The sequence below is a fragment of the Gymnoscopelus braueri genome (assembly GCF_963280865.1).
Source record: "Gymnoscopelus braueri genome assembly, chromosome: 5".
Classification (NCBI taxonomy): Eukaryota; Metazoa; Chordata; class Actinopteri; order Myctophiformes; family Myctophidae; genus Gymnoscopelus; species Gymnoscopelus braueri.
In genome coordinates, this window is record NC_137606.1 from 36,694,513 (window position 1) to 36,707,012 (window position 12,500).

Genomic DNA, 12,500 nt, shown 5'->3' on the forward strand with positions numbered 1-12,500 from the left:
TCCTTGTGCTGTGTTCTGAGCTGGGGGCGCTCTCACACACACACACACACACACACACACACACACACACACACACACACACACACACACACACACACACACACACACACACACACACACACACACACACACACACACACACACACACAGGCTTCTTAATTCTCATTAGCAGTGTTAATGGCACATCAGAGCACAAAGAGGCTTTAATCAGCAACATCAGCTTTCCAAGACCCTGTCTAGTCCCACACTGTGGTCCTGACAAACCATCTAAACCAGTCCCAAGACCCTGTCTTCCACACTGTGGTCCTGACAAACCATCTAAACCAGTCCCTAGACCCTGTCTTCCACACTGTGGTCCTGACAAACCATCTAAACCAGTCGCATGACCCTGTCTTCCACACTGTGGTCCTGACAAACCATCTAAACCAGTCTCAAGACCGTGTCTTCCACACTGTGGTCCTGACAAACCATCTAAACCAGTCGCATGACCCTGTCTTCCACACTGTGGTCCTGACAAACCATCTAAACCAGTCCCAAGACCGTGTCTTCCACACTGTGGTCCTGACAAACCATCTAAACCAGTCCCTAGACCCTGTCTTCCACACTGTGGTCCTGACAAACCATCTAAACCAGTCGCATGACCCTGTCTTCCACACTGTGGTCCTGACAAACCATCTAAACCAGTCTCAAGACCGTGTCTTCCACACTGTGGTCCTGACAAACCATCTAAACCAGTCCCAAGACCCTGTCTTCCACACTGTGGTCCTGACAAACCATCTAAACCAGTCGCATGACCCTGTCTTCCACACTGTGGTCCTGACAAACCATCTAAACCAGTCTCAAGACCGTGGCTAGTCACTCTGGCTCCTGTCTCCCACTGTGAATCTGTAACTCTGAAAGTGTAAAAAGTCACCTGTGCCAAACCCTCTAAACCAGTCTCAAGGAGGTCTCTAAGTTCCCTACAGAAATATAGTGATAGTGTAAAACACCTGTTTTTTTTTTCAGATGTGGACCTTGTCGACCCAGTCCTAGATTTCAAGTATTATTGAGCAATTTCGTATAGATTTATTTATAACTGATTCCCATCTGTACATGCAACATGAATGACGCTGAGTCATCCACAGGACCAACTCGCTGCCCAGTGCTGGCACTCGCTCAGCTTAGGCACTCGCTCAGCTTAGGCACTCGCTCAGCTTAGGCACTCGCTCAGCTTAGGCCCTCGCTCAGTTTAGGCACTCGCTCAGCTTAGGCACTCGCTCAGCTTAGGCCCTCGCTCAGTTTAGGCACTCGCTCAGCTTAGGCACTCGCTCAGCTTAGGCCCTCGCTCAGTTTAGGCACTCGCTCAGTTTAGGCACTCGCTCAGCTTAGGCACTCGCTCAGCTTAGGCACTCGCTCAGTTTAGGCACTCGCTCAGTTTAGGCACTCGCTCAACTTAGGCCCTCGCTCAGTTTAGGCACTCGCTCAGTTAAGGCACTCGCTCGGCTGGCGCCTCACTCGAGTGCACCCCAAAGGGCTCAAGCCCGCTGCTGATGGGACGCCTGCCTACCTCGAGATTCAACATATCCATGATTTGCAGAACCATAAAATAGCAACAACAAAAATCTCCGCTAATTAAGTGTCTTTGCTCAGGGACACTTCAACACATAGACATGGGCAGGCCGGGAGGCAAACTAGTGGCTTTCTGATTACCAGACGGCCTCCCTACCCATCAAGCTATGATTCTGATTCTATGGTCGCCCCTAGGTGTCCAAGTTCCAAATGTTTGTTAACCCATAAGGGTCCATCTTTTGCAATTTTTACACATTTTTAATTTTTAACAAGATTGCTGGGTCAGCTCATCATTTCTTGATTTGGTTTGTGTCGAAAGATGTACAGTAAAAAAAATAGAAAAAGGCATGGACTCACAGTCTTCTCGGGTCTGTATGTAAAGGACGTTGCTCCGGACACCGTCCCCAGCCTGGGTGTAGGCCAGCACCTGGATGCTGTAGTTGGTGAACTTCTCCAGGCCTCTCATCTCCACCTGCTCCTTGATGGTGGTGATGTTCTGCATCTCTCCCCACTCTGACATGTGGACAAAAGGACAGACAGATGGTTATTTGATTTCAATTAAAAGAGGAGATTGTGTACACATCTAGCACCTGTATTTAGGCCAGGTGCAAGACATCAAGGCAAGAATCATGGCTCATTAATGGTGCAAATTGCCTGATGAAGACACACACACACACACACACACACACACACACACACACACACACACACACACACACACACACACACACACACACACACACACACACACACACACACACACACACACACACACACACACACCTCCATCGGGAAAGACAGCCCAAAAGACAACCCGGTATCCCTTCAGTACACCGTGCAGTGTCAACCTGGGCGGTTCGGCCCAGGTGATCACTGCCTCATCTGATGTAACAGAGATGGCCCGCACATTCTGGGGCGGCTGGCTTGGCACTGTGGAGAAAGAGAAGGCTCAGGTTAGTCATTTAAATTGAAACCTACTATGTTCAGCTGTCTACCCAATGCATGTTCAGTTCTTTTTATAAATTATAAGGACATATAGATATCCCACAGAAGTAGTAGAGATTCACTGTTTGTAAATGTGGATTCACTTCGGTTCAATGCACTTCCCCAACCCTATGCCTGCCTTGCCTAAATAATTAGGGGGGGGGGGGGAATCCATCTCTGGAAACCTAAATCACATTTCCATATCAAACCTGGAGTTATAAAAAAGGCTAGTGATAGATAAAAGCCCACGCTGTTTGTCCAGTCTGATGTATAGAAGCATCTCTCTCTCTCTATACAGGCCGGTCTCTGTTCACTCCAGGCCAGGTGCCTGTTCACTTGGCCGTAACCCTGGTCCACTGACCAATGGGCTTTGAGCCTGTGAATAACCACACTGTCCGCTGACCAATGGGCTTTCAGCCTGTGAATAACCACACTGTCGAGGACGAACAGGAGACAACTTGTGAGGGAAAGGAGGGTGAGAGGGTACAGGAAGGGAGGAAGAGAGGGGCTGGTTGAAAGACTGAGGGCCATGAAAGAGAGGGAGAGTTTGGGGGCCAACCGCACCAGGGCGTCGCTCTGCAGCTGGTGAAGAGGAGAGGAGGAAGGAGGAAGGAGGGAGAGAGCGAAAAGGAGTGGAGAATCGAGGGGGTTCGTGTGAATCATCCTCGTGGCTCCAGCCATGTGAAGTCTAAATATTTCAAAACAGAATGCCTTCCGGTTCCCGCCGTTTTCACGCTCATGACATTAATTCAAGGAGATTAAGGGAGTGATCGAGGTACACGTGCTGTACAGTACAGTAAGGGAGTCATTCTTAACTTCATACTGTTGTCGGTGTCTGGTGTCGCTCACTGAAAATAGCTGTAGTGAGCTTGTAGATTGGCTATTTACGACTAAGTATAAATCAGCCTTAAACAGGATCGAGGATCGACCTGGGAAGGAGTGCCTTCACAAGGTAGCGATTAAAAGAAACAATAAAAGAAGGTAGAGTTACATGTAAAGGCTACATACAGTAGCAACAACATTGTGTATACAAATAGCGAACAGAGGTATAGATGTAAACAAAATGGAGGATAGAAACGAGGGAAGGATAAAGGGGATTAAATGAAAGGTGGTTTTGGACTGGGGCTGAGGGGAGGGGAATGGGAACGAGGGACAGAGGAGGAGGAGGAGGAGAGGAAGAAAGGGGGAGAGTTGAAAGGAAGGGGAGCGAATGAAGGGCAGGAGAAAAGATGAAAAGAGGGAGCAGGGAGACAATGCGCTCAGCTGTGGATAATTACAGGAAACTAGCAGCGAGAGAGAGAGAGAGAGAGAGAGAGAGAGAGAGAGAGAGAGAGAGAGACAGAGAGAGACAAGCTAATTATAATTATTTTTAGTATGCTTGTTGTTATCACTATTATCATAATGGCCGTCAATATCACTGTCGCCACGGTGATAGCCACCGGGAAGTGCTGGAGGGCTCCGTCTGCTCTGGACCAATGGGGCTTCAGCCAACTGTTCACTGGGCGGATGAGTGAGGGTGTGTGTGTGTGTGTGTGTGTGTGTGTGCGTGCGTGCGTGTGGTGCTGGGGGGTCTGTTAATACGTGTTTGCACAGGGAGGAAGAGACGGACCGTGCAGTTGACAGTGTGTGAGAGACGGTGTGTATTTGAAATAATTTGTGTTTGCAAACGCTATTTACATTTTCACAGCTCGATAGAAACACAAAACAGAGAGAGTCGTGCATAATGGCGAGGAGGAGACGAGCAGATGTAGAGGTCAACCGGAGCGAGTAAAAATAGAAGATGGAAAACACCAAGGGACAGTTCTAAGAAGCTCTAACATATCGTGGCTGTCGGGTGGAAACCTTGTATGTGCAAAACCATAACTTTTCAGGAATATGAAAAAAGAACCAATGGATCCAAGTTATCATTTAGTCACAAGCACTTGTTAATACCTTACATTGATTCAATGTTTATAAAACCCACAGACACTTAAGCACTTTCATTTTTACTTCTAACATGTTTCAAAATTAGCAGATCTAAAAGCTCACAACGCGTCGCATTGTGATTTGTGGCGGTTGTGAGCTTGTAGATCGGCTATTTTTGCTACCTTAGCGTGACACTCTTCTACGGCGAAGTAGGGCATTGATTTGTGGAGAAACATAAAAAATGAAAATATGGAGATACAAGGTTTCTGCCCGACAGCAACGATATAAAATAGTGCTGCGTGAGAAATGAAGCATTATGGGTAAGGAAGATCAATTTACTGTATAACTAGAAAAAGTGCTCCTCGGAGCACAGCTCTCCGCCAGGGTAGGTAGTAGGAATAGGAGTAGCCTAATATCAAAATATGTGTTTTGCAAAAGTGGCCTCCTGGTGGCGCTTTAATAGGGCGGTATATGTCAAAAGGGTGGCATTTGTTCTTCAATGTAGTACAAATGTGCGTGCACAAGTTTCACAATCGCTGTGTTCATGATTTGAGGCATTTTGTTCAATCTTAGCAAATCAGGATGGAATATGAAAAATGGATTCGACTATAGAGATCATGTGTACCGATTTGCGTGACATTTGGATTGGAGTAATATAAAAAAAATGTTTTACATAAGTCGGCCTCCTGGTGGCGCTATAAAAGACAGGTGTGAAAAATGCAGGGCAAAGGTTTTTCCTTGGCCTCTAGGGCATACAAAGTCTTACGCAGATCGGTGCAGTAATAGGTAAAAACGCGAATCGGCCTGTTGTATAGCGCCACCATGAGGCTTATTTGAAGTGGCATTTCTTCCTCAGCCTAGTGGGAAAGTGGATGCAAAACTTCACGGAAATTGCAGGCTGCTTTCATAATTTGATTTTTTTCCAAAACGGAGCACTCCTGCAAACTTTGGAAGCCAATCTTAGCCAATCAGGATGGAATATGAAAAATCTGAAAGACCTTCCTTTAATGACAATAGAGATACTGTGTACCGATTTGCGTGATTTTTGAACAAAATCTGTAGGAGTAATACGAAAAAAGTTTGATAGAGTTAAACTATGTATTTTGTCGACAATATTGATATATATGCCATCATATCCTATTTTAGTGTGCCATCTTGGCATAACTCAAGTTTGCCTACCAATCCTATGATTTTATTAAATTCAAGGTGGTACGAAACTAATCCTTGTATCAGTTCTCCTTTCCTCTAGAGACGGCATGTGTTTTGAGCCGTACAGAGCGCAGGCCCTCCGAGGTCACTGATAATCTCTGGAGGAATACAATAACAGCTCATTGGAGTTAACTTGACCATCTATGACAAAGCAACAACACCTCCAGCGACGCCGGTCAGAGTTGAGGTCAACGTGTTGTTTGAGACATTTGGACGCTGTTTGTCCAAGATAAACTGTCACACCATCCGCTTGCCATCTTCTCTCTCAACCTACGAGCAAGGCTCCTCATGGCCAGATGTCATCGCCAGAGCTGATAACAAAGAGATCTTTTTGCTGTACGGTGCCTCGTGGATTGATTCTTTCTCTTAATACAATGTCAACCTTTTAATTTGAGAACCGGCCTGTGTCTGTCTTTGATTTCGTCTCATCCTTTTTACACTGGGTTTTCAGCTGTTTAACTACAATAGTTTTAATCAACTCTATTAAAGTTCTTTTGCAAAAATCAACCTCCTGGTGGCACTATAACAGGCCAATCTGAAAAATTTGAGGCAGAGGTTCTGCTCTGGCATCCAGGGAGTGTGTGTGCACAGGTTGATTTATACTCGGACACTGAAAATAGCAGACCTACAAGCTCACATTGTGTCACAGCATGATGCATTGTGAGCTTGTAGATAGACTATTTTTGTTTCACAAACAAAGCGAACACTTACGCATTTCACAGGGAAATTTACAGAGGTCATACATAGGGTATGATCATCTCACAGTTCCTACCATTTTTTTTTTTTTGCTTCTTATATTTTTGATTGTTGACCAATAATGGATGTTTATACCCATGTGTTTCAATCATCCATATCACTATCAAATCAAGTCCATTTTTGTTTCTAAAGCATGTCATACAGTGTCAACTTTTGCAGTCAGACCTTGACCTTGATTGTGACCTTGAACTTTGATCTGCAGCAGTTATTATAATGTAATGTAAAATGAAAAAATGTACACATAAATGCAAATATAAAAACACAAATACAATATTCTTTAAAACAACTCAGACTTTCACAGAAGCAAGCATCCGCCAATTACTCTGGGAAAGAAAGGTAGAGAGAAGCTTTATTCTTCATTATAATTCTTATTTTTAAAGGAGACAAGGAGGGTCATAATGACCTTCCAAGATCTAGACAGGGGGAAAGCAGCATCCAAACTGCAATGACTGAAAGTCAAAGCCACAGTTCAGAGATTATTTATAAATTTTTAAGGCCGGCTTATTTGGACTGCAATGTATTGCCATCCTCACCATCCTCCAGTGTTGTAGCGTTGATCTCTGAGCTGGAGGGCCCCGTGCCGGCTCTGTTGAAGGCCTGCACCACCACACCATACTGGGCAAACTTCTTCAGGTTGTCAAGGGTGTACACCTCACTGTCTCCAGTGGCCTTCATTTCTACGATGCTGTACTGGCCGTTGCTGCCCGGCCCGTTCTCTCTGTAACCAATCTGGTAGCCACGGATCACCCCATTCTGCAGTTCCTGCCTGGGGGCCTGGGAAGGTAGAGGTGTGGTGGGATTTCTCAATTCACATCCAATCAAAATGAATTTCAAAGTTTATCTAAGTGCCATTATTCAGAATCATTCACTCTGCTCCATGCACTCAGATAACTCAGGAAATGAAGGAAAGTGGCAGGGCCTGCTGGAGAGAGGACAGTAATGCCTGATTTATACTTGGTTGCGTGCCGTGTGTTGCACACCGAAAATAGCCAATTTACAAGCTGAGCTTGTAAATCGTCTATTTTTGATGCACGACACCAGCGCGCAACTAAGCATACATCACCCTCGAGGACAACAAACTGGCAAGTGCTGAGGAAGATGCAAGGCTGAAATGTTTGTGTGTCTGGTGGATGTTGCTTAAAAACGTTACTCTCTGCATTTCACCTTTAGCTAAAACAATGGTTCTCAAAGTGAGTCCCAGGGACCCTCAGGGTTCCTTGAGAGGGTTACAAATGGACCCTTACAGGTCTGTAACTCTGAGAGTGTACAAATGGAACCAAATGGACCCTTACAGGTCCATTTGGTTCCATTTGTACACTCTCAGAGTTATGGGTTGAAATTAAAAAGTTTGAGAAGCACCGATTAGAAGCATGCATGCTTAGGCTATATGAAAAGACACACATATAGGAGTAGAGCACAGCTTATTGAATGTTTGCTCAGGTAATGTACCTTCCAGGTGACCCTGATGCTCTGGGAGGTGACCGGCTGTAGGATGACTTCCATGGGAGGTCCATCGGGCTCTGCAGGCAGAGAGAGAAGTCATTACTGTCATATGAAGACTTTCTACAGTAGCTTTCATCTAGCTAATGACACTCTACTGTAGGTCCCATCATGGAACCCCTTCACAAAAGCCCACTTCTATTGTTAAAAGAAGACTTGTTGTGTATGTATTTCTTTACTCTTTTTTTTCTCGGATCAAATCCATCGGATCAATACTATTTCCCCTACATTTTTGTTTCATTATTGAAATGCATCTCTAGACAGACATTTTGACCAAACACAGCAACTAGATGGTGAGCCCAAGAGTAAAGAAATGGTGTGCAATGTAATTTAGCTCAAAAGTGAGTCAACAAAGATTCATAATCTTGTCTATCATTCACCTAAACTTCCGAGCTACAATTGGCATGTAAATATGAAAATAATGCAAATCAAGTCAGGTTATTTCCTCTAGTCCTCCTGTTATTTCATACAGATTATATACTTACCACTGTTCTTAGATCATGTCAGCTGATCACATGTCTTTCAAAACAGGCCTGAAAAACCATCTATCAGGAGACCACAAACGCAATTCTTTCATAGAAAGGTGGTGTCATTCTCTGCCGACATTTTCCTTTTTCTCCTTTGTACAGTGTTTTGTATTTGTTGATGATATGTATTATTGTGTTATTTTTTTGCCATGTTGATGAATTGAATACATAGGACCGCAACGGAAACAAATCCCCTGCACTTTTTTGTGTTATCCTTTTAGCCTAAATGTCTGACTGTAACGTGTGCTGTTTACATTTATGTCTAATAAAGTATTCAATTAATTAATCAATCAATCAATCAATTCCATGTGATCATTCAGTAGCACATACAAGATTTATCCCTTGCTTCTTCTATGACGTCAAGTCCAAATACAAAATTAGAAAATAAGAACGCAAAATTGTGTTAACATGATCCTAGTTTTGCAATGAAAATGTCCCGTTTCTTCTTCTGGAACGTGAAAAAATAAATCCGGGAAGTGAGTGGAGCATTGCTACAGAGATACAGTATGTATTTAACGTATTGTGTTCCAGCACAATGAAGGTACACAATTGACACAACACGTATTTCTCTGACTTCTGTAGGGAGAAATTAAAAGGAAACCACAGTTTTCCTCCCCTTTACTCTTGCAGGCAGATATTCAGACCATTGCCTGCCTCTTGCCTCTTCTCACCTTGCGCTCCAGGTATTCAAATGCAATGAATTCTGGGACAGGCGGCTGGCGAGACATTAGTGAGAACAAAACATCTTATATTACATTTGATTACTATTCTTGTTGTAAAACAAAAGGGATAGCAGCTGTTCATCAATGTACGTAGGTGGAGTAAATACACTATTATTCAAGCATGAACTAAATATTTAGATTCAAAGCATTTTTTTTTTTTTTAAAGATGTCTTTTGAGCTGGGAAAGTGTGAAAATCCTAACACTTTGAAAGCCTTTTTCTCAATTAAAGGTTTCGGAAAGAACATTATTATAACATCTATAAGGTGTACTTCCGAAACTGTTTTGTACTGTAGCTCCGATCCCCTACTTTGAAATGAAACATTAAAAAAAGAAAGGAAAAGAAAAATCAGTGGCCATCTGCATTGAGCCACATTATAACTTTGTTTGACCTTGGAGGTGAAAATAAATATATATTTAACCCATTAAAACCGGGAAAGCATCTGTAGCAGATATACAAGCTCACAACGCGTCACTTCATGCCGCGCTGCGAGCTTGTACATCTGCTGTTTTTGAACATTTCTGAAAACTATTTGAAAGTGTGAGAACTACTGATTTAGAAGTCATTTGTAGAATCTGCCTCAGGTCTTAATAGGTTAAAAAAAAACTAAAGAGGCAGATCATGTGACTTACGAGCTTCCTCTGTGCTGATTGTCAGTTCCTTGCTGGCTTCGCTCTTCCCGATGGCGTTGTACGAATACATGCGGATGCTGTAGACGGAGGCAGGGTGGAGGTCCACAATGTTAGCCTGGTTGTTGGAGGGGGAGATGTTGCGAGTACCGTGCTTCAACTCCCAGGTGTCTGCATGTTGTGTGTGTGTGTGTGTGTGTGTGTGTGTGTGTGCGCGTGTGTGTGTGTGTGTGTGTGTGTGTGTGTGTGTGTGTGCGTGTGTGTGTGTGTGTGTGTGTGTGTGTGTGTGGTGTGTGTGTGTGTGTGTGTGTGTGTGTGTGTGTGTGTGTGTGTGTGTGTGTGTGTGTGTGTGTGTGTGTGTTTATTTGTTAGTTTGAAAGACAGAGAGAGACAGAAACAAAGCAGTAGAGATTGTTACCACTCAGTCAAATCCTCAGTGTTAATTTAACTGAGTCCAACATTTATGAGGAATGCTGGTTGAGAATTATAAGAGGGCTTTTAGAAAATGTAGAGCTGTTATGACTTAGTTGTTCAGTCAAAGTGTATTTAATTTAAAATGCACAACAATAACTGCCAAGTGGCTTACATATATAACGCTCCCAAAAGGGGGGGGGGGTATACCAATCTACAGTATACGTACTAGTCTACAGGATAAGTACCAGTGTACAGTATTTGTATACCAGTGTACAGTATTTGTAAGTACCAGTGTACAGTATACGTACATAAGTACCAGTGTACAGTATACATACCAGTCTTGTTCTTATATTCGATGTCATAGGAGGTGATGATGCTATTGCCGTCAAAGCGCTGTGTCCAGCGTAGGTTCATACTGCGATCTTTCACCTCTCTCACCTCCAACTCTGGAGGGTCTGGGGGCTCTGGAGGAGTTGGTGGGGGGGGGGGGGACAAGATAGCAGAAGTGATGTGATCATGTACAGAGGGAAAGGTAGAGATAGGTAGAGAATGGAAATAGGCGGTGAGCCTAGACTTGTGCAATGGACAGCGCTGTCTGTTAACTGTCACTCTGCAGTGGCATCTAAGATGCCAGCGAGGTGTCAATGTTTCTAAACATGTTTGTGTGAAAACTGTTACCTTGCACAGTGAGCTGAATAAGGCCTCGCCCCTCTCCATAGGAGTTGATAGCATGACAAGAAAAGAAGACAGAATCCCCACGTTCTGCTGGCTTCAGCTGGAGAGAGAGATAGAGAGAGAGACAGCGACAGAGACATAGACAAAGCGATAGACAGATGTTGAGAAGGGGGGAAAAATTGAAGACAATTACAAATATTTTTTACAAATAAAATGATACTGTAAGGCCATTGTCCTTGAACATCTTGTCCGAATCTTGTCCATGTCTGAATTTGACTCACAATCTAAGAGCCCTTTTCGATTGCAATGGTGCCAGACCTCTTGGCAATTTTTTTGCACTATAAGACATTAACTTGGATTTTACATCTGCCAAGGGTACAGTTTTGCAAAGTTCTCCTTGTTGTTTTGTGGTAGCCTACCTGTTCAAAATGTGGGACTTATAGTACGGTACCAAACAGGACCTTGTGGGCAGGTTTATTATCACTTGAGTCACTGTAATGACTGATGGTGAAAGGGAACGGCAGCCTTCTGAATGAATATGTTCGTTGTTACCAGTTTGTTGTTAGCATTTGTAGAACAAAGTCAGCATAATGGCGAAAACCGTGGGACAATGGAGCAATTAAGTCCAAGCTCTCATCGTCTTAAAGGGACACTTCACCCCAAAAAAACCTTTGTTTCAATGGATTAGTCACCCCATGGAGACTTCTTGTCTCATTCCTAAGACAATAATTTGATGACCGGCAGCGGTTCCGGTAGGAGACACAACGAGTCCGTTGTGTGTCTCCAACCGGAACCACTGCCTACCGGTCCGCTGGTCATCAAATTATTGTCTTAGGAATGAGACAAAAACAAAAAAATATCCATGAATTCAAGTCTCCATGGGGTGACTAATCCATTGAAACAACGTTTTTTTTTTGGGTGAAGTGTCCCTTTAAGGTGAAATACAATGGGAATTGAGGGAATGCAAAGAAATGAGAACGTATATTAGAAACAAGTGTGATTCTGAACAATGCTGTATCTTTTTCTTTTCTTTTTAAAAGGGGCAGTTGTGTAATGGGCTGACAGGCTTGTGTTTTGACTATGAAAACATGAAGGATCCCAATAAGAAAAGTGGAGTTCCTGTCATCACTAGCACCGTAACAGATGTCCCTGAAGTCGGTGGAAACAAATCAGTAACTAGATCTGATCTAGTGCCCGTTCCTGTCTGCTCCAGATAAGTTGTTTTCAAATGTTTTGTGCCCAACGCTTGTGAATAACATTAAAGAAATAATTCATACCTTTTTATATAGTTGTATTGCAATAATAATGTGTGGTTGTCACAAAATCCCATGGCACACCTGGACTTGTCTAATGGCACACCATTTGGGTACCGCAGGTCTAGAACTTGTTTGTTCTTGTGTGATCTAAAAGAGCCCTTTAACACAACATGACTCCCGACTGTGATACAAGGGCCTCATACCCTGAGTGTGGACAACACTTCGTCTGTCTTCTCATTGGGGCTGGTGGTGATGGAATAGCGGGGGTTGCGGTCGGGGTCGATGACCGTGTCGCCCCTTTCCCAGCGGATGATAATGGGCCACTCTCCCCTGGCCGTGCAGTTCAACTCCTTCACATGCCCCTTCTTGGCCATGG

The 12,500-nt window shown here is 43.8% G+C and overlaps 1 protein-coding gene across 1 annotated transcript in view; it reads right to left on the reverse strand.

Moving 5' to 3' along the window:
- dscaml1 (Down syndrome cell adhesion molecule like 1) overlaps positions 1-12,500 on the reverse strand; it is a 134,651-nt gene that overhangs the window by 27,533 nt on the left and 94,618 nt on the right. The window contains 8 exon segments of the mRNA XM_080428659.1: positions 1,906-2,061; positions 2,332-2,478; positions 6,936-7,176; positions 7,852-7,922; positions 9,783-9,950; positions 10,529-10,657; positions 10,872-10,968; positions 12,328-12,500. The exon segment at positions 12,328-12,500 is cut by the window's right edge and continues 33 nt beyond it. Coding sequence (XP_080284785.1) covers positions 1,906-2,061; positions 2,332-2,478; positions 6,936-7,176; positions 7,852-7,922; positions 9,783-9,950; positions 10,529-10,657; positions 10,872-10,968; positions 12,328-12,500 — 1,182 coding nt within the window.